The 27,085-nt window shown below is 37.9% G+C and overlaps 1 protein-coding gene across 4 annotated transcripts in view; it reads right to left on the bottom strand.

Moving 5' to 3' along the window:
• JAKMIP2 (janus kinase and microtubule interacting protein 2) overlaps positions 1–27,085 on the bottom strand; it is a 307,935-nt gene that overhangs the window by 41,804 nt on the left and 239,046 nt on the right. For 3 of the 4 annotated variants that reach the window (XM_006874497.1, XM_006874499.1, XM_006874496.1), the window contains 8 exons: positions 24,625–24,681; positions 23,150–23,269; positions 19,838–19,966; positions 11,733–11,816; positions 10,989–11,051; positions 7,692–7,790; positions 6,159–6,257; positions 3,356–3,409 (listed from right to left, as the gene is read on the bottom strand). In XM_006874497.1, coding sequence (XP_006874559.1) covers positions 3,356–3,409; positions 6,159–6,257; positions 7,692–7,790; positions 10,989–11,051; positions 11,733–11,816; positions 19,838–19,966; positions 23,150–23,269; positions 24,625–24,681 — 705 coding nt within the window. The remainder of the gene's footprint in view (positions 1–3,355; positions 3,410–6,158; positions 6,258–7,691; positions 7,791–10,988; positions 11,052–11,732; positions 11,817–19,837; positions 19,967–23,149; positions 23,270–24,624; positions 24,682–27,085) is intronic. The other variant, XM_006874498.1, reaches the window with a different exon arrangement.

Below are 27,085 nucleotides of genomic sequence, written 5' to 3'. Positions count from 1 at the left end.
CAACTCGATGGCACCTAACAATAACAACAATGGGCAAAATATTGAATAATGCAAAAAAAACAAACAAAAATTGAATGATGCAGAAAGCATAAAAAGGTGGAAGAAATGCATATAGTCATTATACCAAAAAATAAATTGTCAATTTTCAAACATTTCAAGAGGTAGCATATGATCAGGAACCAATGGTACTGAAGGAAGAAGTCCAAGCTACACTGAAGGCATTTGAGGAAAAACAAGGCTCCAGGAACTGATGGAAAACAAATTGAAATCTTTCAACTAACTGATGTAGCACTGGAAAAACTCACTCATCTATACCAAGAAATTTGGAAGACAAATAACTAGCCAACAGATTGGAAGAGACACATATTTGTGCTCATTACAAACAGTGGTGATGCAATGGGATGTGGAAATTAATGAACAATATTATTAATATCACATAAAGGTAAAATTTTGTTGAAGATAATTTAAAGACTGCTGTAATAATACAGTGACAGAACTGTCAGAAATTTAAACTGGATTCAGAAGAGGATGTGGGACTGGGGATATCATTGCTGATGTCACATGTATCTTGGCTAAAAGCAGAGAATGTCAGAAGGATGTTTATTTGTGCTTTATTGACTATGCAAAGATTTTAGACTGTGTGGACCATGACAAGCTATGGATAACATTGCAAAAAATGGGTATTCCAGAACACGTAACTCTGCTCCCGAGGGCTCTATATATAGACCAAGAGGCAGTTGTTTAAATAGAACAATGGGATACTGAATGGTGTAAAACCAGGAAAGGTATACACGAAGATGGTACCCTTTCATCATATCTATTGTCAGTATTTGTTGTTGTTTTTATGTGCCGTGGAGTTGATTCCAACTCATAGCAACCCTGTACAGGGTTTCCAAGGATGTAAATCTTTACAGGAGCAGAAAGCCTAGTGAGCAAATAATCTGAGAAGCTGGATTATATAAAGAAGAATGTGGTATCAGGATTTTAGGAAGACGCAATAACCTATGGTATGCAAATGATGCAACCTTGTTTGCTGAAACACAAGGCAGACTTAAAAATACTTACTGATGAATATCAAAGAGTAGAGCCTTCAGTATGGACTGCACCTCATTGTGAAGCAAACAAACATTTGCACAACTGGATGAATAAATAACATCATGATAAATGAAGAAAAGCTTTATTAAGATGTCAAAGTATTCATTTCCTTAGGATCCACAGTCAATACTCATGGAAGCAGCAGTCAAGAAATCAAAGGATATGCTGCATTAGGTAAATCTGTTGCAAAAGACCTGTTTAAAGCGTTCTAGAGCAAAAATGTCAGCATGAGGACTAAGGTGTGCCTGAATAAACTATGGTATTTTTAATCACCTCATATGCATGTTGGACAATGAATAAGGAAGACCACATAAATAATTGGTGCATTTGAATTAAGGTGTTGTAAAATGATATTAAAAGTACCATGGACTTTCAGAAGAACAAACAAATCTGTGTTGGAAGAAGCACAGCCAGAATGCTCCTTAGTAGGTAGGACGCAAAGACTTTGTCTCTCATACTTCTGACATATTATGAAGAGGGATTAGTTCTTAGAGAAAGACACAATGCTTGGTAAAATGGAGGGTCAGTGAACAGAGGAAGATGCCAAAAAGATGGATTGACACAGTGGCAGCAATAGTGGCCTTAAATATAACCATTGTGAGGATGGGGCAGGATAGGGAACTGTGAGTTGGAAATCACTGAATGATGCTAACAACAACAATCAAAAAAGCATGCCTGAACATGTGTCATGAACTCTGCTAGCTATGAAGGCCTGCATGGAATTATAACTCATGTTCTTACTGTTGAGTAGTAACTCTTAACAAAGAATAATTAAAAAGCTATAAAATGTACATTGAATGTCTAATACTGATTTGATTTTATGATTTATTTTAAGTGCACTTAATTTACAGTTACACTATGAGAAAACTAAAATCCAAAGTGAAATCAAGTGGATTCTTCATAGTAGTTTGATGTGATTTTAATTTTGTCCTCTCCTTTGATAATTTTTCAAGGGCTTGAAAAATGATGTGACTCAATCTTGGAAACCTACATGCATTACACATCTAGTATGTGAATGAATAATTTTCCCACTATAGTAATACACCTTGACCCTGTCTAGGTAATGTTTTCAGAAAGGCTACCCCTGGGTGAACCATGATCCATTCCTATTTCTTTAAGAATTTGTAGGTAAGTCAGAACAGCTGTTGTTGTTGTTAAGTGCAGTGAAGTCGGTTCCCACCCATACTGACCCTGTACAGGGTTTCCAAGGAGCGTCAAACTGTCAAACTGACCTTGAGTGCCAGTGCATTATCCCACAGCACCACACCAAGACTCTAGAACAGGAGTATTCAGTTCTTATTTAACCTTGTTGTTGTTGTTATGTGCTATGGAGTCGGTTCCGACTCATAGTGACCCTGTACAGGGTTTCCGAGGCTGTAAATCTTTAGGGGTGCAGAAAGCCTCATCTTTCTCCCACGGAGCAGCTGGTAGTTTCGAACTGCTGACCCTGAGGATAGCAGCCCGATTCTTAACCACTAAGCTACCAGAGCTCCTTACTTTAGATAAAGAACAGGATTGTGAAGAAAAGTTTTATTGCAAATAGGGGTTCAGTGGTTTCAAAACATAACAGTAAAGACCAGGAGTTATCTGTAAGTGCAAAGTCACCAGAGGCCTGCCTTTGTAGCTTTGTTGTTATGTGCCATGGAGTCGGTTCCGACTCATAGCGACCCTATACAGGGTTTCCAAGGCTGTAAATCTTTATGGGAGCAGAAAGCCTCATCTTTCTCCCGCAGAACAGCTGGTAATTTTGAACTGCTGATCTTGAGATTCGCAGCCCGATTCGTATCCACTACGCTACCAGAGCTCCTTCAGCTGCCACCAACCCTACTATTTAGCAGTATTTGCAACTGCAAATGAGTGATTAATTTCACACAGGGTTGTAGTTGTTGCTGTTAGTGCTGTCCAATGGATTCCGACTCACAGTGACCCTGTATAGGGCCTTCTAGCAACTAACAGTCAGATGGCAGTAGCTTTAATCACTATATATGTGGCCAGTCAGTATTCCAATCTGGAACGCACCCATGAAAATGGCTTTCTCAGGTCCTGATTTTGGTACTACCATGCCAAGATTCTTAACAACCCTTCTTTAGCTTGATGACCTGCAGGTTGCATCCAGGGAGCTGTGTCCCTAGGTGACCATTGCATCTCATTCATTTGCTTTTGTTTTTGAAATGATGCACTGACAAGTATTTCCTGCCCTCTACTTAGAAGCATACACATCTTTACTGCATTTAATTACTTACCCCAATTCATTACTTACCCCATTATCACCCAATATATCAAGCTGCTTTATTAAATCAGGAATGTTCACATCCTGTAAAATAAGGCAATCCACTTAAATCAAAGACACAAATATGGCCCCCATTCCATCAGTGCCAAAGCTCAGGGAAGACATTTTAAGGTCTGTAATATCTTGAGTTGTTTCTCAATCAGGCAAACTCAGTTTTAAGTTTCTACTCTGCTACTTGCAAGCTGTGTGAATTCAGGCAAACTGCTTAATAGTTCACTTTCAATTCCGCCAATTGCAAAATGGAGATAATAATTACTTCCTTCATAAGCTGATCTTAAGGGCAAAAAAACTGCTTATGAAAGAGTTTAACATATAGAAAGGACTCAAAATATACCCATCAACATTTTTTTTCTTATAATCATCCAACTTTTGTAAATGATCACATATTTTAGGCACAAACAATAGTAATATATGTGTTTGCGGTTGTTAAGTGCCATTGAATCAGTTCCAACTCATAGCCACCCTGTATAGGGTTTCTGAAAAGCAGCTTGTGGGTTTGAACTGCCAACCTTGTGATTCACAGTCCAGTGCTGATCCTACAGCGCCACACCAGAAGTCCAACTATTAAATATTTTAGGCATAAAGGAAAGTAATAGTGATATAAAGAATCAAATTAATTTTCATCAATGGGATCCTGACCTGGTTGAATTTTGACTGTCATGTGCAAAACTATAATGCCATTCCCTTTTTTTTAAGGTATGGGACATTAATTTCAGGAGTCCTGGTGGCATAGTGGTTAAAGTGCTTGGTTCCTAAAGGGTTTGGTCAGCAGTTTAAACCCCTCAGCAGCTCCACAGGAGAAAGAAGTGACAGCTTGCTTTTGTAAAGATTTACAATGCTGTAAAGCATGAAATCTGAAGGCTTTTTGCTTGCAAATGATTCCAACCAGGCAGAGAGCTTAATTCCAGCTTGTGTTCAGATGCTAATATTTCTTGAGTACCTCTGATAGAGGAACTGCCAGAGTTAAAGTAGAGAATATTTTTAAGTGGGTTTTGGGCTGTTTCCCCTAGCCAGCCCTTAAAGGAACATTCCTGGACACATTCCTGGTTGCCAGCCTGTGATGTCATACCCAGAGCCTCAGAGACTGTCAGCTTTCCTATCTGAAATAGTCTCCTCCCTGCTCTCCATGGGCCCAGCATATGTATGTGACATATGGCTGCTGCCATTGGTGTGGACGGATGTCAGAGAAGATTCCTTTGTTCCCTGTGCCCTGTGTGGATATGGAACTTCGGAAACTCATCATGGTATTTCTGATGACTTCACTCACCGAGTGATCTATGTTTGCCTTTGACTTGTGTTCACTCCTGTTTAAGACTTAGCAAATAGTCTCTATAATATTTACATATTTGAAGAAGGAGTCTCTTTTCTCCCCAGTAACAAAAGTCTTAGAAAGCCTATGGGCAGTTCTATTCTATCCTATAGGATCACTATGAATCACAATATACAAGATGGCATGGGGATTGATTGGTGTTAACTTCATTCTATGGGATACAGGACTCCTGGTGTGGCACTGTAGGATAACCACTGGACTATGAACCACAAGGTCAGCAGTTCAAAGCCACCAGCTGCTTCTCAAACACTCTATACAGGGTCACTATGAGTTGAAACTGACTCCACAGCACTTAATAACATGAGATTGCAGGTGAACTGGACTATATTTCTTGAGTCAGTGTGAGGCAGCAGTATCATCTGAAAGAGTTCTCTTGGATATAAGTTACACACATTGGTTGAAGTTGTTTATAATTTATCTAACAAAAAAAATCTAAGAAACCAAAGTAATTTAATTAGAGTTAAATAAAAAAAATTGATTTGCTTTATAAATTTCCATGTAGTTCAGGAAGACAGAGGTTTAAACTCCACAAAAATAGTTATTAGAAATTAAGCAGCATAATTTTATTGTCTCATTTCCCCTGCCCTCCCCCCGCTTTTTTTAACCTCATTAATATGACTGTCTCCTCATACTCCTATTCAAAAAACAGTAGCGCAAAGCCCTACCACCAGGTAAATCAAAGTCTAGATCAAAGCAGGTGGGCTTGGCAGCTCAGAGTGGGCCATGCAGAGGGTAGGAGGAGACCTGGAAGAACAGGGGGCTTTCTAGCTTTACTTCTGGAATAGATTCTCACAATGGAATTTCATTACTTGGAAGTACATTGTATTTGTCGGGAAAGCATCACCTGAATTCAACCTTAATATTTAAGATGCATTCCAATATCACTAAAGATAGAATTATATGTCATATAAATAAGCAATACGTTATAAACTCTATGTTCATTTAGGTGAGGAAACCTTCTTAAACATAACACAAGAGATGGTGAACTAAAGGACTTTAAGATCTTTTACCTCTTAAATTTTCTAATTCTGAAATTCCATGAGTATCATTCCACACAATAGTACACAAGGAACTCAACAAATACTTTTCATCTGAAATAACTCTAAGCTTCATGAAGTACTGAATTTAGTTTATATTCCCCCAAACAACTGAAACTAAGTATCTTCATACATCTTCTGATTCTATATTATACTTTATGTTGTTCTAAGCAATTAAGACTTCCTGAGTTCTTTGCTGTGACCATTCACACATGGCACACATTTATTTTGGTCATGTTCTACTGATTTTCCCAATAGATAATAGCTATTTTCATTTCTTCAGTATCTTGGGTCAAAATGACATCCACGTGTTAAAAGACAAAAAAGTCACGATCATCCTCCCGCCTTTGGAAATCTAAGTTTTTCTAGTTTCTATAAACATAAAAAAAATTAAGTATCTGCCTACCTTTACACCTTCTTTCATACAGTAGATCTGCAGTGCACTCACACCATCTGAGAATGGGTGAATTTGTAGATTAAATGGAGGGGATCGTCTCTCTCTCTCCTTGAAATATAGTGAAGGAGATATGGGAATTAAAAAAAAAAAAAAAAGGCAAAAACTGATTAAACACTATACCAGTTGTTTGTGTGCTCTCTTTATATTCTTTTGGCAGTTTATCAATATGTCAATTGGCAAAATAAATAAATAAACTTAAGAGGTTCGTGGTTAAATTTAATGGAAAAGTACTGACTAGCCAAGTAAATCAGAGGTATGGGAGAAGAATTTATGGAGGGTGTCATCCATTTTTGCAAGTTTTTAATCCAGGAAATGTGGGAAGTAAAGTTTCAATTTAAACTGTATGAATATTTAGAGCTTTCAGATATTGCAAAGAGTGGTTTTGCCCTGAAGCTTTATGGCAGCTAACAGCCTTTTTACATATTCAATCCACTCAAGTTACATGAGTTAGCTACGTGGGCTGCGAAAGATGACTTAACTCTTCTTGACTCCTAGCATTCTAACTCTTTTTCCATACCTAATATGAAATAACTTCAGGAAGAAAGAAATGGTAAAATAACAGAAAAATCATATGGGAATTTTTGTTATCCTTCATATATCAACATGAGTTCAATCAGATCCCAAGCCAGATTCCTCCATGTGATACAATCAAATTCTGATTTGATTTACATGTTATATTAAGAAAAATAAGAAAAGCTGAAATTTGGTTAACTTGATCAAGGTAGTTCCTAAGATAAGTAAACCTTATTTCTTAGCAGCCTTTTGCATAAATGCTTTATTAACTAAAACATTTACTCATAAATCCAAGCACTGAATTACAAGCAGTCCTCAGGTTATGGATGAATCCGACTTGCTCTTTAATGTTATATAAATTTTCCCTCCCTTTTATTTATTTACAACACCCTCTTCATCACAGTTGTTCACTTGCTGCCTGCGCAGCTTTAAATCATTGATATTACACCACAGTACAGCTAAATACAAACCCTATGCACCTGTTGTAACTGACCTACAAATTCAACTTAATGGCTTAAAGACAGTTAGGAACGAATCTTATTTGTAATCCAGGGACTGGCTGTATATTTTCAATACAATTCTTGAAGTAAAATTTTTGATGAGTCAAAATTCAATAAAAGATAGGAATGATTATTTAAAAGCAATGAGAGATGGACAGGGTTTTAAGTCAATTATTTAAGTTATTTTTTACATGATGCACTTTTCTTATTCAAAAAGGTAGAGGCATGAAAAAGCATGGTCTCCCATCAAGCTGTTCTGAGCTGCATTAACGTGTTTCCACCTTAAGGAATCACCAGACTCAGAGAAGTTAATTAATCTCAGCTGTTGCATCATCATTTCTTGAAAGTGATTGTTGGGTTTAAATAACAATATGTACGTGAAATGCTTAGTTTAGCACCTAGCTATAAGTAAGTGTTCAATGCAGGTTAAGGGCTGTGCTTATTTGTATTGGTATTATTATATCCTTACTTCTAGCTCTAGGTTTCGAAACTCCAGCAGTTCATTCTGGTCTCTGGCATCCTGCAGTTCCTGTTGTAACCGATGATTTTCTGCCTCTTGTTTTTCTATCTAATAAAGTAAATCCTTAAGTTAGGTGAGCATTCCAAAAAGCACCTACAATTTTGCAAAGCAAGCATGGATAGCATTCATTTATTCAGTGAGTGAATCATACAGGCCATGAAAAACAATCCCAAGAATACGTGAAAAGAATGCATCTTTGGCTTTCTTTGTAGGTATCCTTTGGTCGAGTTCTGATCACATGGGGATAAAGTTGAGAGATGCTGGGAATAGTGAATCTGAGAGTTCTGATTACCCTCTTGTGGTGGGTCCCGGCAGTGTAATGGAAACAGATTTAAAAGTGTGCACAGAGAACATTAAAACCTCTTATTTGCAAATATCCTAGAGTTACAGTGTCCAAGAATGAACTTTTTTAAAAAAACAAATCTAATCCTATACAAAACATCACTGACTTCCAATTACCTAGACGATAAAATCAAGCTCCTTAATGGAGCATTAAAAACCTTAATAATGTGGTCACCACTTAGGCTTCCAGCTTCAAATGTCATCCCTTTCATCTACACACTCATATAATCACATGCACTCAGGTGCACACTTATTCTTAAGTACCGTGGAGTTGATTCCAACTCATACAGGGTTTCCGAGGCTATAAATCTTTACGGGAGCAGACAGCCTCATCTTTCTCCCACAGAACAGCTGGTAGTTTACAACTGCTGACCTAAAGGTTAGCAGCCCAATTCGTAACCAGTATTTAGGATTTAGAAATCTTGATCTACCCTTTAACCTGACTACCCAGGAGCTCTCTACCTACTTCTGACTGTGAAAGCAGCTCTGATAGCACAGTGCTTAAGAGTTGGGCTGCTAATCTCAATGTCTGCATTTTGAAACTACCAGCCATTCCATGGGAGAAAGATGAGACTTTCTGTTCCCGTAAATACTGACAGCCTAGGAAACCCTATGCAGGGTTGGAATCAAAGCCATGGCACATACCCACCACCACCATTGTCTGTGAGTCCTATTCTTTTTATGTTAGTGAATCACACATCCTTGAACACTAAGTTCCAACATCTCCTACCATAAGGGCCTTTCCCATCTACCTATTTAGAAGTGACATCTCTGCATTGTGTTTTCTTGTAGGACTTCACGTCTCTAGTATAAAATGTACACACAATGAAGTCTGGGGTTGAGTTAGTTGCACGTAAGCATTCCTCTCCCTGTAGACTGAGTCTATGTTTGATTTATTTTTAGACTTCAAGGGATTAGAAAATCTTCATGAGTTTTAGTAGGTTTTTAGACTGCCTTTGATGTTAGCAGTGTGGGTAAGGCCTTATGCACACAATTTAAAATCTTGAGTTTAAAAATAGGATTTATCATAGATAAATAAGATTTATCATAAGATGAATTTACTTTCCAAAATATGCATTTTCAATTCTGTTTTCCTTTTACTCGTGCTCAAAAATTCTCCTGTCAGCCAAAAGATACTAAAACTAAAGGAAATCAGATGATATATGGAAATTATTTTTTATATGATAAAGAAATATAGTATACCTTACTATCTATAAGGAGCTCTGGTAGCGTAGTGGTTACGAATCGGGCTGCGAACCTTAAGGTCAGCGGTTCGAAACTACCAGCTGCTCCGCGGGAGAAAGATGAGGCTTTCTACTCCCGTAAAGATTTACACCCTTGGAAACCCTGTACAGGGTCGCTATGGGTCAGAATCAACTTGACGGCATTTAACAACAACAACAACTATCTATAAGATCTCTGAGACTGTAAAAATCCTAAAAAACAAAAACCTTCATGATATAGGGAAAAGCATAATAAAGGTGGTGAAATCATAAGAAATTTGGAAATGTTATTTAAAGTAGTCAAGTTTTTCATCACATTAGCTGTGTTGGATCTAGCGAATTTTCAAATGCTTTGAGAAGATGACTTCTATCAGAAAGGGCATTTTATTCTCTAAAGTATTTGACTGGGATTATTAATTGGATACTTGGAGAGGATTGCTGATTCTACATCAGTGATTCCTGACTGAACTTCCTAGACTAGGCTCAAAGCCTGAAGAAGTTCTGTACAAGGACACTCAACCTGCTAAAGAGACTCAATGCTAGAATTCCCCACCCACAGTCTATACAACAGCTTTGTTCTGTATCATGGAGAGGGTGAAACAGGATATCTTATCCACAGACTAGAAAGGGAACTCAGATACAGGGACAACACTTCTCTTTCTCTTTCTTGTTTGAATCCACCTTTGAAGATTTGGTGGTCAATTATTTATTCAAGGGTAAAAGATATTAATATAAATAATCCTAATAGATAATTTTAGATTGACCTGATAGATAATTTTGGATTGACTCACAGAATCATTTCCCTTACCCAAAGAAACTTGCAAATTGTTTTTGTCAAGGATAATATAAGATTTTTGAAAAATAAATTTTCACTTAATTTGTGGAAGGTAAATACCAAAAGAAAGCCACCTTTAAACTTAATCTGTTATGTTTACTTTCCCCACATCAAAAGTCTATGTTCAGGTAACTTAACTTACATTTATATTTATGATGGGGCTTCAAGAAGTTCATGGAAAATATCCATTATCTTTTAATTCCGTTTGTCCACGAACTTTTTGAAGTGCTCTTGTGTTAGATCTACATCATGCTTCTGTATATAGTTTTGTTGAAAAACTTTCTGGAAATGCTGTGTGTTTTTTGTTTGTTTTTTTTTTTTTTGCCTTGGATACATCCAAAAAATGTTTTTAATTAAAATACATATATATAAACAGCCAAGCTTAGCAACAAGATAAGAAGTGGGAACACCACGGCACAGTCTTGGAACCGTAATCTATCACTTCCTTGCACAAAATGACAAGTCCTATTTATAGAGCATTTTTTTGCCGATAGAAAACAACATAGGATGCGTGCGTGTGTGGGAGGTGGGAGTGTGTGTGTATATATACATGTACGATTGATATACAGTATATATATACATATGGTTAACAAATCCATTGGTTTCAGGGAACACATCCTTTCAAGTCTGCACCATGCCCAGCGCAGAGCCATGCACACGTGCCACTTAACTGATGGTGATGGAGGTGACAGGGATGCAGTTGAGCGCACGTAGCCAAGAGAGTGCAGCACCGGAAAAGCCTTCCCTTCCTCTGGCCCCAGTGCCACTCCTGAGCGCACCCCCTGCTGCTCCTGGATCTCTCATCATTGACTCCTCTGCCCCACTAGGGTGTTGCGCCCAACATACCTTTTCTAAAAGCTCCTGGTTTCTCTTAATGAAAAGTTGTTTATCTTCTACCCAGTGTGAATCCTGTTTGACAAAGAATATCGTGCAGTCAGCATTTCAGAGTGGCATAAAAGAGCATGTGTTGTCAAACCACTTTGTCAGAGCTGTCTTCTCTTCACCCAGTTTGCCTGCCTGTCAATGACGGGCAAATTACACCCACCCCTTCCAACTCCTTCTGTCCAAGATATTGGAGCCAAAGTTGCCAGGAAAATTTAACCCCTTTTTCATTGTCACTCACTATCTCTGCCTTTTCCAGTCTGAAAAATCCAGGACCAGCCTTCTGGGGACTCAGAAGTGACCACACAGGCAAGAAGTGAAAAGGGTCAGAATGCACACAGGCTAGATACATATGGATGGAAAACATTAAAATGCAGAGCCATAAATGTAGCGTAGAGGCAAAGAATGCAGCTGCGGGGCGGTGGGGTGGGGAGTCTTTGTCTTGGCGCTTTAGACAACTCTGGACTATTTATACAGGGTTCTTCTTCTGGCTAGTTCAACTTCATTCTTTGCTGTGACTGGGTTCACACTTGGCCAGAAAAGCACCATGGACAGAAACATCGAGTCAAACATTCTAATACAATTTGAAAAAGGTCACTGTGGAGCGCCAAGCCGAGTCCTGGATGCTGCCCAGTGCGCAGAGTGAGCTACAAGAAGGTCAGATAGCATTGTCTGTGTCTGATGAAGTTCTAGCAACCAGATGCCTACCTGCCCTTTCTGAGCCAGAGTCGCTTCCAGATCTTCAATTTTGGCTTTATATCTTAATACCTCTGCTTGGAGTTGTTCTTGGGCCTGGTGAAATCAAAATTCCAGAACTTAACAAGTAAAATGATAATGCTTCTTTTTTCCCCTCCCTTGCATGTCCCTGAAGAGACAAAAGGTCAGTAGTTAGAACCCACCAGCTGCTCCATGGGAAACAGATATGGCAGTCTCCTCATAAAGATTACAGCCTTAGAAATTCTGACCTATAGGCAGCTATGAATTGTAATCTACTGGACAGCAGTGTCTTTGGGCGTCTCTAGAATTTAAACCAAGAAGGGAAAAGAGGAATTTTCTTATGACAAAAGCATCTTTGTAAACTATCTTTGTGATTCAAAATTTTCCTTAAATCTTTATCACCAGGCTAAAGTTTAAAGTTCTTAGTTGGCAGTTACAAACGCCATCATATCTCCAATCTTTTCCCACTGCTTTAAAACACAAAGTCCACCCTTCATCTTCAGATGATTTCCTTGGTCCCTAAATATGTCTCCTAACTCCACATCTCTCTCTCTCTCTTTTTTTTGTTTTTTGTTTATGTTTTATTGTGAATTATGTGATAGTTTACATGGGAGAACATTGGTTTTACATTCATTCTATCGTATATCGTCTCATTGCCATGGTTACAATCCCCTCCATGCAATCCTTCCCCCGTACCCCCCAGGTCTTCAGCACACAGTTGCTCTCCCTCTCTGGATCTAAAGTTTCCAGCTGCTCTATTGCTCCACTTCATCATCTCTGGCTCCATTTCAGGCATCACTGCTTCTCTGGTTAGGGACCCGCTCTCTGCTCTTCTCCCTTGTTGGTCCTAGGGACCTCCGCTCCTAGACTGAAAAGTTAATCACTCCCCCCCTTGCTATAAAATGTCTACCTTTACATTTCCAACCCTCACAATCAGTCCCGATAACAATTATTCACTATTGTATCACAAGAGACCCGTCTGCATTTCATTGCATCAGCCCCTGCTAGTCAGATTGAATTACTACACACTGGAGATTCTACCTTCCTCCAGGCCCTCTGGATCTAGGTTCCCTCTTGAAAGCTTGTAAGCCAGTCACTTCTTGCCTTTGTAGCTTCTCACCCTCCATTTTGGGTAGCCAATGTCCAAGTTACCCATCCCTGTCTACTCTGTGTGTGGAGGGTCCACATCTCTCTTTGAACCAATTCCCCTCCTGGAAAGCTTTCTGCCATTTTGTCTCTCCAAAATCTTGCCATTCATTCACAGCCAACTTTTTACCCTACACTGTCATCTTTCCCAACCATTCCAGCAAATGACCATCTCAGTCATCTATAAATGAAGGAAGTATCCTGATTGTATCACTAAGTCTGGAGATCACTAACCAATGCCCTTATACATGAAGAAACATTCCCAAGAGAGTCTGAGTAATAATATGAGGGGATTTCAAAACATTTACCGAAAAATGGAAAGAAAATATAATGGAATTCTCCTATAAACTTTTGAAACCCCTGCATATTTCCCAAAGCTACAGTCTTTGGAGTCCTGGTTGGTGCTATAGATTTATGTGCCGGACTGCAAAGTTGGTTTGATCCGCAAGGTCGGCGGTTCACGTTCACCAGCAGCTCCTCGGAAATCCTATATAGAGTTGCTATGGGTCAGAACCAAATCAACAGCTCTTAACAACAACAACAGTCTTTATTATTTATATCACTCTCTTGGGTATAAATAGTTGTTGTTAAGTGCCGTTGAGTCAATTCTGACCCTGCCCAAACTGTAAGCAGCTTGACTTTGGACATGATTTCAAATACTCTATTTTTTGATACTATTCAAATGAATCAGTGCAAATAAACAGGAACATAAAAATAATAAAAAACAATCTACATATCCACCAGCCAGTTTTGTAAAGTTCTAACCTATGTATTGCCGTATTTATATCTTAAATAGCTGTGTTAAACATATTATGCTAAAATACAGTTGAAAGTCCTAGAGTTTGTCATCATTATTTGCCAAATTTAACCACATTCCTGAATTGGATGCTTATTTTTTCTGTGTATGGAAGTATAAGTGTATGTATGTAGCCATTACACTACAAATATGAAGGGCTTCCAAAAGTACACGGAAAAATCCCATTCTTTTAATTCCATTTTTTTTTTTTTGGTCAAACTCTTTTGTTTATGTGTGTATGTATAGGAACAACAGTGGCACAATGGGTTAAATACTGGACTGCTAACTGTAAGAAATGTTGATGGTTCGAACCCACCAGTCACTTCACAGGAGAAAGATAAGGCAGTCTGCTTCTTTAAAGATTTACAGCTTTGGAAGCCCTATGGAGCAGTTCTATTCGTCCTATAGTGTCCTGATGAGTTGGAAACAATTTGAGTTTGGATATTTTGGTATACACACACATACACACTACTATTTTTAATTCTTTTAAGACTTCTGTAAAGTACCATATTCTCTATATAAGTCATTGCAATTCTCAAATCCTATTCTATATGGTGAGTTCATAGCTTTTTTAGAACAATATATTCTCTGAGGTAAATCCTTGAGATTTATCTCTGTTAATGTATTTAGCTCTAGTTTATTAATTTAACTGCCATCTGATATACCACTATATAAAAAATAGTCCCCTAAAACAGAACATATAAAAAAAAAACAGGAAAACAAATAAACAGTTGCAAAAGAAACTGTTCCAAATCATGGCAACCCCATGTGTATCCAAGTAGAACTGTGCTCCATTTAGTTTTCAGTGGCTGATGCTTTAGAATGGATTGTAAGGCTTTTCTTCTGAGGCAACTCTGAGTGGACTCCGACCTTTCTGGTAGCAGCTGAGCATGTTAACCATTTCTCCATCCACGGACTTCTCAATTATATGAGGCTATCACAAATTATTTATTCATTATAGTATTTAAAAACATTAAAATAATTTGCATTTGTTTTGCTATTAAAAACTAGGCTTCAATGTACATTTGTGTGCATGTCTACAAATGTATATATGGAGCAGTTTCTGTAGGGTATGTACTTGGCAAGAAAATGATAGGTCATTCTTATATATACATCTTTGACTTCATAACTGAAAAATGCCACTACTCAAAATGGATAAGCACTGGACTACGAGGTAGGTTTGAACAGCAGGTTTGGCAGTTCAAACCCACCAGTCGCTCCTGTACAGGGTCGCTATGAGTTAGAACCAACTTGATGGCGCTCAATAACAGTTATGTATGATGGTTCCTGGTGCTCCATGTCCTCTTTAAAATAAATATTGTCAGATACATTGTTTTCTGTCAATAGAATAGAAATTTGCTAAGTGTAAAATGATAGTTCATTGCTATTTTAGTTTGTGATTCCTTAATAATTAGTAAACATGAATATTTTATATGCTTATTAGTCTAGTCAGCAAATGAATTCTTACGTTAATTCTTTGGTATCTAAGAGTTCTGTTGTGGCACTGTAGGATAAGCACTGGACTGCTAACCAGAAGGTCAGTGTTACAAATGCGCCAGCTGTTCCTCAGAAACCCAACACAGGATGGTTATGAGTCGGAATCAACTCAACAACACTTAACAGCAACAACATCTCTCTCTCTATGTAAATAGTTTTTGACACTGATCTTATTAAGTATCAAACTTGCCATGTTATTTATTGGAGATTATCTTGTGTTTTAAAAAAATTATCTTGTAATTTGTACATACGCAATCAAAGAAAAAATATTTTTCTTTCCTGCCCTTATAAGTACTTTTCCCCTATCACCTAGATTAAGGAGATCACACTTATCTGAACCATTTAATACTATACTCAACTTTATCAGTTTAAAAAAAGTCTCTTCTTGAAAAAAAAAAAAAAAAAGAGTAACCCACTGCAATTTGATGAACTTTACCTATACTTATGGATATGTTGTTGTTGTTGTTGTTATGTGCCATGGAGTTGGCTCCGACTCATAGCCACCCTGCACAGGGTTTCTGAGGCTGTAAATCTTTATGCGAGCAGAAAGCCTCATCTTTTTCCCGCGGAACAGACGATAGTTTCGAACTGCTGACCTTGCGGTTCATAGCCCGATTAGTAACCACTACACTACCGGAGCTCTTTATACTTATGGATACAGTAGCTCAAAAAGGGGAACAAATCTTTACAGCGAGGATCATTCCCACCCTCTTGGTACAGATGGCAACTTAGCTATTGGCTACCCAAAATGGGGGTGGGGGGACTACAAAGGCAAGAAGTGACTGGCTTACAAGCTTTCAAGAGGGAAGCTAGTTCTAGATGGGGTGGGGGAAGGTAGAATCACTATTGAATGGTTTCCAATCAGTTGGGATGGGGCTAATGTAAGGAGATGGGATAAGACTCTTGTGGTACAATAGTGAATAATTGCTATCAGGACTGACTATGAGGTTTGGAAATGTAAAGGTAGATGTTTTGTAACAAAAGGAGGGGAGTGACTGATTTTGCAGTCCAGGAGCAGAGGTCCCTGGAACCATCAAGGGAGAAGAGTGGAGTACGGGATCCTACCCAGAGAAGCAGCGACAGACGATGATGTGGACAGATGGAGCGGCTGGTGACACTGGGGTCAGGGCTGTGTGCTGATGGCCAGGAAGTCAGCCTGTGGGATGTACCCTTTGGTTGTTTGATGAAGCATAGAGGGGAATGTAATCATTGCTATGAAACGAAATACAGCAGGATGAACGTAAAACTGATGTTCTCCCATGTAAACCCACATAATTCACAATAAAAACTTAAAAAAAAAAAGTCTCTTATTTGCAAATATTTGTTTAAACTTTGAATGGGTGTACATTATAATCTTTTTTCTCTTATATCTATTTTTGAGTGTTGAATCATATTTGCATTTTTAGGATAATTCAAACTTGAACATGATGTGTGTATGTGTGTATTGATTTAGATCAATGAATTTGATTTGTTAATATTTTCACTATGATTTTTATATCTATATTCATAAATTAATGCAGAATCATCATTGTACTTTCCATTTGTAGTTTTTGTATCAAGTTGATAAATATTAAATAAATTGGGAAGTATTCACTTTTCTCTTCCAACTTAAATTTTTATTATGAGTAATACTTTATATTAGTATCATCTGCTCCTTGAATATGTGGCAGAACTCAACTATAAAGCTCTCTGGGAATGGAGTTTATTTTATAGGCAGATATCTATTGGTGAAATCTCTTTAATTGTTATTGTTGTTAAGTGCCATTTAATCAGTTCTGACTCACTGTGACACTGTGTAGAGTTTATTCAAAGCATCAAATCTTTAATTTTATGGGTTAGAATTTCCAATTTTAGTATGCATAAAGTTTTTCATGATAGTCTCCTTTTAAAGCAATCCTATTCGGAGGTCCCTGGAACCATCAAGGAAGAAGAGCAGAGAGCGGGACCCTACCCAGAGAAGCAGTGAAGCCAGAGAAGGAGGCAGAGAGGATGACATGGAGAGATGGAGCAGCTGGGGACTTTACACCCAGAGAGGGAGAGGGGCTGTGTGCTGATGACTGGTGGGCAGGCTTGTGGGGTATACCATTTGGTTGGTTGATGATGCATGGAGGGTATTGTAACCATAACAATGAAACGATATACAATAGGATGAATGTGAAAGTAATGTTATCCCACGTAAATTATCACATAATTCACAATAAAACATTAAAAAAAAAATCTTATTGTTCTAGGAAGTCAACAGTTCGGATCTACCATCTACTCTGTGGGAGAAAGATGAAGTTTCTTGTTCCCATAAAGATTTATAGCCTCAGAAACCGTATTTGGGGTCACTATTAGTCAGAATTGACTCTATGGCACACAGCCACAGCAGCAACATGCTATGGCTTAGATGAAGGAATCAAAAGAGTTAATGAAGACTGGTTTCTGTATTGTTACTCTTCAAAAAATAAGTCATATGTATTATTTTGGCTGCTGAATGCTATGTTAGTAAAATAAAAACCAAAAATACTGCAGTATTAAAGCATACACATGAAAGTAAAGATGGACACACTTGTCAGAAAAATCTTGAATGATTGCCTGTTTATTCTGAATCAGTGTTTCTTTTTAACATATTTTACTCTCTTTGTGTGTATATTTGCATGTATCTTATCATTAAAAAAATATGTAACTGTGAAATCTGTCCTTTTTCACTAATTATCTGGCTAGCTGTGGGCCACAGAGTCGGTTCTGACTCATAGCAACCCTATACCAGGTTTTCGAGGCTGTAAATCTTTACAGGAGCAGAATACCTGATTGTTCTCCCATGGAACATCTGGTAGTTCTGAACTGCTGACCCTGAGGTTCGCAGTCCAATTCATAACCACTACGTTCCCAGAGCTCCTTTCAGAGGATTCTAAAACACTCCTTAGCATTGGATACTTAAAACCAGGGGGTGATAAAGGCACAAAGTGACTGGCTTACAAGGTTTCAAGAGGGAGCTTAGTTTAAGAGTGTGTGTGGGAAGATAGAGTCCCCACTGAATAGCTTTCATCTTGTCTAGATAGGCCAGGTGAAAAGAGATGGGGATAGGATTCTTATGCTTCAACAGTGAGTAATTGGTATCATGACTAATTGTGACTGTTACAGTTGTAAAGATAGAAGTTTTGGAACAAAAACGGGGGAGTAGTTGACCCTACAGTCCAGAAATAGAAGACCCTTGGACTACCAAGGGAGAAGAGCACAAGCGGAATGCAGGACCTTATCCAGAGAAGCAGCAACACCAGAGATGGAGGTAACGATGGGGACATGGAGAGAAGGAGAAGCTGAGGATTCTAGATTCATGGAAAGAGAGGGACTGAAAGCTGGCGGCCAAGAGACAGACTTGCAGAATGTGCCCTTTGGTGGTGTAAATTTTTATATATGCCTGAGTGTTTTTTTGTTTTTTTTAAAAAACTAAAATGAGTAGAGAGAAATACTGTTAACTGATGGTACGTGGTGGGGATTATAATCATTGTAATGAAACAAAGTATATGGTTTATTGAATGTAAAACTGATGATCTGCCCTGTAAACCTTCACTCAACTCACAATAAAAACTTTAAAAATAAAAATAAATCAGTAAATAAAAAGCCATTTCTCAGCATAGTGCACCCTCTAAAAAGCAAGTGGGAGAAACTCACCACATGTTAAAACCTACCTCACACTTGACATCAATTAATGTGAGACAGTAATGGCATGATGGCTTCATTATCTTTGGAGATAATGGAGTACTAGATTTACTTTCTTGCTTTTTAGGTTTAAAAGTTGAACCTCACTAAGGTCAGCAGTACAAAACTACCAGCTGTTCCACGGGAGAAAGGTGAGGCTTTCTGCTCCCGTAAAGATTTATAGCCTCAGAAACCCTGTACAGGGTCACTATGAGTCGGAACCGACTCCACGGCACTTAACAACAACAAGAAGTTACATTTAGTCTCACCTGAGCTATTATTCTGTCTTCCATAAAAAAGGAGACAATAGTATCTTCTTCATAGTTGTTCAGGGTAACACGAGGTAATGATGTATGGTAAATACTCAACACAATGCCTTCAAATAAGTTTATGAGGGGCAGTAGTGGTATAGTAGATAGAACATCTGACCCAGTGAATATCTGAATTGGAATCCTAGCTTTGCTACTTAATAGCTGTGTTATCTTAGGCAATGCAACTAACGTCTCTGAGCATCAAATTTATTTTATTAAAAAATGACTGCCTTTGAAGGTTGTCATGAACATTAAATGAGATCTAATTTGAAAAAATTCTTGGTAAGCTGTCAATAAGCATTCGCTGTGTGCTTACTAAGAAAAGAAACTGGCTAGCCATTGCCTTTGAAATATGAAAGTTCTTTCTCCAAACAAGAGACTAAAACAAACGTATGATCAGAATTCAATACGGTCTAGCTTTGGAAACGTAAGTTTTCAAATAGCAAGAATAAGAACTATATACTCAACTATCTTTTAAGGAATAAAAGCATCAATCAAAGCTGGTTCTAATGTTTCTAGATCTAAGGTTTGTTGACATAAAAGACACAACAGTTCAAAAGCAGCAGAGGAGAGAAGAGTACAAGGGAAAACGATCCTATTGATATTTTTGTGTCCATGGTACTTGTAATGCTTTGACTGCTGCAGTTCAAATGTGCACTAACCTTGGCTTCTCTTTCAGCATCGATTATGCCTCCAGTTTGCTCCTGCAGTAAGGCATATGCTCTTTGGAGGGCCTGATATTCTTTTGTTAATTGTCGAAATCGTAGTTCAGATTCTTCAGCTGCTAAACTCTGGAGTTTAACAAAACAAAATAAAAATAATAATTATGCTATGTTCAAGTCCTTTGGTTCAATGTAAAAATATTAATATTTGTTTACTTTTTTAAAGAGACATTAATGGTTGGTTTGATTTTGCACCCTGTTTGATTTCACTTTTAACTCCCAAGTGTGTGTATATACACAAATTTTATGAGTAACAATATCAAGACAAACATTGCAGAAATGTTAGATGACACTGAGTCAGTGACGACTCGTAGCAACCCTATACACAACAGAACAAAATACTGTCTAATCCTACACCATCTTCACAATTGTTGCAATGTTTGAGCCTATTGTTACAGCCAACATGAGAATGAGAGTCTTCCTCTTTTTTGCTGACACTCTCTACTGTATCCAGCATGATGTCCAAAGTACATAAGAGAAAGTCTCGCCCTCCTCATGTCTAAGGAGCATTCTAGGCTGTATTTCTTCCAAAACAGATTATTTGTTGTTCTGGCAGTCCATGGTATATTCGGTATTATTCACCAGCATCATAATTCAAAGCCATCAATTCTTTGGTCTTTCTTCTTCTTTGGCCAGGTTTCACATGTCTATGAGACAACTGAAATTACTATGGATTCAGTCAAGGGTACCTTACTCCTCCAAGTGAAATATTTACTTTTTAACAGTTTATAACGGTCTTTTGCAACAGATTTGCCAAATGCAATATGTCACTTGATTTCTTGACTGCTACTTCTATGGGTTTTGATTGTGTATCCAAATCAAAAAAAGTGTTGTTTATTAAGTTGTGAATATTTTAATTTTCATTATGTTGAAGTATAATGGATAATGAAGGTTTTGATCATTAATAAGTGCTTCAAGTCCTCTTCACATTCAGCAAGTGAGGTTGTATCATCTGCAAATTGCAAGTGTTAATGAGTCTTCCTCTAATCCAGATTTAGCATTCTTCTTCATATAGTTCAGCTTCTAAGATTATGTGCTCAGCATACAGATTAACTAAGTGTGGTAAAAGGATAAAACCTTCACAATGTTTCCTGATTTTAAAGCAAGCTGTACCCCCTTGTTCTGTTGGAATAATGGCCTCTTGGACTATGCATATACAGGTTCAGATTTCTTTGCACAGAAAGTGAGTACACCTCCAGTGCTGCAACAGATGGTTGAAACATTTCAATTCATATTCTGTCAATGCCTCAAGCCTTGTTTTTTACCAATGTTTTCATTGTAGCTTGAACGTCTTCCTTTAATACCATTGATTCTTGATGGTATGCAACCTCTTGAAAGGGATGAAAAATGACTATTTCTTTTTGGTATAGTGATTCTGTATATTCCATCATCTTTTTTAAATATATATATATACTTCCTCCATTGTTCAATATTTTGCACAAAGAATCTTTGACTGTCATAACTTTAGACTTGGATTTTTGTCTTCAGTTCTTTTAGCTTGAGATATGATCTGTGAGCATGTTCTTCCCTTTTGGTTTTCTAACTAAAGTTTTTTATACATTTCATTTTTCTAGCTTATCTTCTTATGCTACCCTTTGAAATTTTCTGTCAAGTTCTTTTGCTTCATTTCTTGCATTAACTTTGTTGTTGCTGTTGTTGTTGTTAGGTGCCATTGAGTCGGTACCAACTCACAGCAACCTTATGCACAGCAGAACGAAACACTGCCTGATCCTGGGCCAACCTCACTATTGTTGCCACACTTGAGCCCACTGATGCTGCCACTTGACCAATCCATCTTGCTGGGGGTCTTCCTTTTTTTCTCTGACCCTCCACCTCACCAAACCTGATATTCTTCTCCAGCGATTGGTCCTTCTTGACAATATGTCCAAAGTATGAGAGATGAAGTTTGGCCATCTTGGCCTCTAAGGAGCACACTGGCTGCACTTCTTCCAACACAGGTTCTTTCGGCAGCCCATGACACTTTCAATTTTCTCCTCCAACACCATAACTCAAATGCATCAATTCTTCTACAATTTTCCTTATTCACTGTCCAACTTTTGCATGCATAAAAGGTTACTGAAAATACCCATGGCTTGGGTCAGGTGCACCTTAGTCCTCAAGCTGACATCTTTGCTCTTCAACACTTTAAAAAGGTCTTGTGCAGCAGATGTGCATCCACTTTAGCTTCCCTAAATTCAAGAGCATGTTTCAGAGTCCCTTCTGACTTCCATTTTGTAAGGATTTCATTTTAACAAAAAAATTTGTTTGCTTATTTGTGTATTTCTGATTATTATGTTTGATCCTGGCTTTTAGTTCATTTTAAATCCAAATGAAAAGAACTGATATTCAGATTTTGGAGCAAAATTTGCAAGAAATGACATGCAGAATTTTAATTTCACCTACTTTTTAAAAAAAATATTACTACATACATATAGAAGGAGCCCTTGCAGCATAATGGATTATGAGCTGGGTTGATAACCACAAGATTAGTAGTTCGAATCTCCCAGTTGCTCCACAGTAGGAAGATGAGGCTTTCTGCACTTGTAAAGCCTTGGAAATCCTATACAGGGTTGCCATGAGTCAGAATCAATTCCATGGCACACCACCACCATCACCATCACCACCACCACCACATTCTTTTGCACAAAGAATCTTTGAATGTCATAACTTGAAACAAGTTTCTACAGAGAAACTTGTTCCCCAAATTAAGTATGAAACAAAAACAAAACCATAGTTTTACAGTTTTAAGTCTCTTAAACTTAAATACACAGTATAAAAGTATCGACAGGGTTTCTGTAAAAATGCTGATTTAAGGGCTGGGAGGGACTCCACATTCAAGATCCTATGTCAGGAGCTGTGTGATAGGTCCAGGGAATTTTCACTGTAACTGTACCCACTCAGATGATTCTGCTGAGGTAGACTACTAGACATTGTCCTGGACTGTACCCAAAAGTTTTCTGAATTGTTTGCTTTACACGCTCCCTAAATGGAGATCTGGGACCGTGGCTTTTATTTTGAAAACAGTCTTTAAGTTACCGAGGGAATTATACAGAGATTTCTAAGATGGTTACCTGACATGAGTGAATTTACTTTCCAAGACACAGCAAAGTCAAAAGTAGTCTCAAAATTGCTCACTATCATCAGATTACTTTGTGTTTTTTTGTGAAGGAGCGAAAAGCTAAATATCTTTCTGCCCTTAGGAAACAACCTGATAAGAATATTCCAAGAGACTAGAAAAGTGGAAAAGCTTACTTCATCCAAGTCATCATCAGGCGTAGCTGGTGTCCGGTCTGTCCTAAATGAGGCCATAGATGATGTTTCTGAATCCATGGAATCTTCATCATAGCCAATAAATGGGTCCAAAACAGGCCGCTGGTGGAGAGAAAGTACATATTGATTGGTGGTGGTGGTAGTTATGTGCAGTGGGGTTGGTTCCGACTCATAGCGACCCAGTACAGGGATTCTGAGGCTGTATATCTTTATGGGAGCAAAAAGTCTCCTCTTTCTCCCGTGGAACAGCTGGTAGTTTTGAACTGTTGACCCTGAGTTTAACAGCCCAATCTGTAAACACTACGCTACCAGAGCTCCTTCCTTACAGATTGATTGGCACAATTAAAATTGGAAGAAGTTGGCATCCTTCTAGAACACTAGCAACTTGCATTAAGTTGTTAAGTATTATCAAGTCGATTCCGACTCATAGTGACACTGTACAGGGTTTTTTAGGAGTAGCTGGTAGGTTTGAACCACTGACCTTGTGGTTAGCAGTCCGGTGCTTATCCTACAAGACCACAGTGGCATAAGTGCATATGAATATACAATACAGAGATCCTTGAATATTTCTGTTATTAAATAAAAATATTAGGCATGAACTTAATAATTGCTGCACTTGTGATGTGTTCAAGGAAAATTCATTAGTGTGTGCCTCTCTTCATGGAACTATTAGAGCATCGTTACATTACATTTTATGCTATGAGTTTTGCAATTTAGTCTTTCTAGTGTTTAAAGTATGATCATGTGGCTCTCTAAGTCCATGTATGTACGTGAGAGGAATTTGTAGAAATTAAGTTTTCTGTTTCATTTCCAAATTTATTTGGAAAAATGCAAAAATCAAAATTGAAAGAGAGAAAAACTGAAAAGCAAAACTTGGTGAATTATCAGAGGTTTGAACTGCAACATCGGTGGTTCAAACTCACCAGCTGCTCCTTGGAAACCCTATACAAAGTTGCTATGAGTCAGAACCAACTTGACGGCACTTAACAACGACAACATATCGATCTTAGTAGGATGAGCATACTATTATCATGATTTCCCAAGAAAAATATAATACATGAATCAATTAAAAGGTGGCTATCAGATTCTTTGTTTATATTTTAGAGCTATCACCTCATGTGTATCCCTTGCGTGCATTTAGAATGTGGCTCTCTAACTTGTCAGATAACCCTATCTACATCAAACTTGTGACTTCTCTATTCAGAAAAAGACATATGCTAACATTTCCATATTCAATCAAACCCTTATAGGTAAAGATCGACAACAAATTCATTTTGGGACTTCTGAGAACTGAAATGAGAGAGATTCTCTTCTAGAAAACACTGTATGTCCATGGTTTGCTGCATTCCAGGAACATCTGATTTATCACATCTTTGCAGAAAGATTTTTTTTTTGGCAAGCTTCACCTGTCTGGCTGTGTTTGTGGCAAATGTATGATAATTTAGTTTTCTCATTACCTTAATTGGCTTGGAACTTCTTCTATGTTTTCTCCTACGAATGAGTTTTTCTCGGTCCTGGAAAACAGATGAAAGGATTTTTCAGATGTACAGTTGGTACATATTTCCCTGGTGTTGTATGCAAAGGTAGATTTGTCCCCCGCCTGCCCCCCGCCTTTAAGGGATACTTCTGTTTAAAGTAATATTATGTTTTGGAAATTCTGACAAATTTTGTGTATGATAATTACAAACAGTAAGAAGAAGAATATTTTATTGGGAATCTGCATGATGGGATAGCCTTACAACAGGAAGTATATCATGTCATCCTAACCAGAATCCTCTGCTTCATACTAGAAAATCAACCAGCTCTGAAAGTATTTACCACATGCCCCTAAAGAACAATTCTTCAGTTTTCACACATCAGAAATTACTTAAGTGTTGAAAAAAAGATTATTTCACAATAATGTTAAATTTTATTCTTTTTATATAATTATTTGAAATACTTTAAGGGCTGACTACCATTTGGCAATTTATGGATACCTGCTCCTCCTTGAAGATGGGAACAGAGGGTCTACTTGTTCTCTTGAGTCACCTAACTTTGTGTTTTTGTTTTTTTGTTCACACTGGAATTTTCTGGAACACTAAATAAATACCTACAATTAACTGTAGACTTCTTGATTCCACATTGTTATAAACAGAGAAACTCTTGACATCTGTGATTGATCTACATAGTACTCCATGTAGTTACTGTACAAATTCCAAGTAACGTCAAACAAATATCACCAACGTCTCCGTGAAAGCCTTGTTGATGTCATAAACAACCCACAATACTATAAGAAAGCCACAGCTTAATCCCAAGATGTTCAAAGCCAGGCATATTCCTGGGCTAAAACATTTATGAGATGCATGAGTTATCAAGGATCTGAAGTAAAGTGAGGGGTACAGAACTTCAGGGGACCACATTTGATAAGTAATCTAATCTAGCTTCATCATGTCAATGATTTTTAAACTTTTTACATTTATAGGTCAAAATATTTGATCATGCAACCTCAAGATCTCAGAAACTTGAAAAATAGAAACATGTACTTAGATTTAACTCTTACTAAGTGCTCTTATTAAGAGCTCTGGTAGCGTAGTGGTTACGAATTGGGCTGCGAACCTTAAGGCCAGCAGTTCGAAACTACCAGCTGTTCAGCGGGAGAAAGATGAGGCATTCTGCTCCTGTAAAGATTTACAGTCTAGGAAACCCTGAACAGGGTCGTTATGATTCGGTCCGACTCCACGGCACATAACCACCACCACCACCACGTGCCCTTATTATATAAATATATATGTACCATATATACTTATAATATATACTCAACATATGCATTTAAAAATGGGCAAACCCTAAGTAACTACACGTGGTAGCCCAGAAGTTGGAATCTTTCTTTTACTCAATGGCAATGAATCCACTGGTTCACTTTACTTTGAAGACCATTACCTAAAACACCCTATCACTCTTCCCAACCCTCTAGTTTGTGGCTTAGTCCTGAAGTGAGAATAAAGACAGAGTTAGAGTGGAAAACCCAAAGGTGTCTAGAGGTCCAATCTTTTTGGTAACATACAACTTGGCCACATGTAAATGTGAGCAATAACTGCTCTACCTACATTAGCATATGATGAAGTATTGGTCAGGAAAGCTGAACTAGAATTTTAGCTCTGCTACATAATTATGCTGTGTTCTTTAAAGAGTAGACATAGTCCCACTTAAAACCAAATGGCCACCACTAGTCTGTCAGTTTGTCGTACTGTGGTAGCTTGTAAGTTGCTGTGATTCTGAAAGCTATGCCACTGGAATTTTAAATACCAGCAGGGTCACCCATGATGGACAGGTTTCAGATGAGCTTTCAGACAAAGACAGACTATAGTCACCGAAAACCTTATGAATAGCAGAGAAACACTGTCAGATATAGTGCTGGAAAATGAGCCCCTCAGGTTGGAAGGCACTTAAAATGCAGCTGGGGAAGAACTGCCTCCTCAAAGTAGAGATGACCGTGATAAAGCGAATGGAGTAAAGTCCATGGGAGAAAAGCCCACAGGACCTTCATTTGTTGATGGGCCACAACTCAAAATGAACAGAAACAGCTGTAAACATCCATTGAAAATTGGAACATGGAATGTCGAAGTATGAATCTGGGAAAATTGGAAGTTGTCAAAAATGAAATTGGAATGCATAAACATCGATATCTTAGGCATTAATGAGCTGAAATGGACTGGTATTGGCCATTTTGAATCTGACAACTACATGATTTACTATGCAGGAATGACAAATTGAAGAGGAATGGTGTTGCATTCATCTTCAAAAAGAACATATCCAGATCAGTCATGAGGTACAATGCTGTCAGTGATAGGATAATATCCATGTGCCTACAGGGAAGCCCAGTTAATACCACTATTATTCAAATTTATGCACCAACCACTAAAGCCAATGAGGATGAAA

The sequence above is a fragment of the Chrysochloris asiatica genome, unplaced genomic scaffold (genome assembly GCF_000296735.1).
Source record: "Chrysochloris asiatica unplaced genomic scaffold, ChrAsi1.0 scaffold00280, whole genome shotgun sequence".
In the NCBI taxonomy this organism is placed as follows: domain Eukaryota; kingdom Metazoa; phylum Chordata; class Mammalia; order Afrosoricida; family Chrysochloridae; genus Chrysochloris; species Chrysochloris asiatica.
Note: the sequence above shows the minus strand (reverse complement) of the source record. Positions and strands in the feature narration are given on the sequence as shown.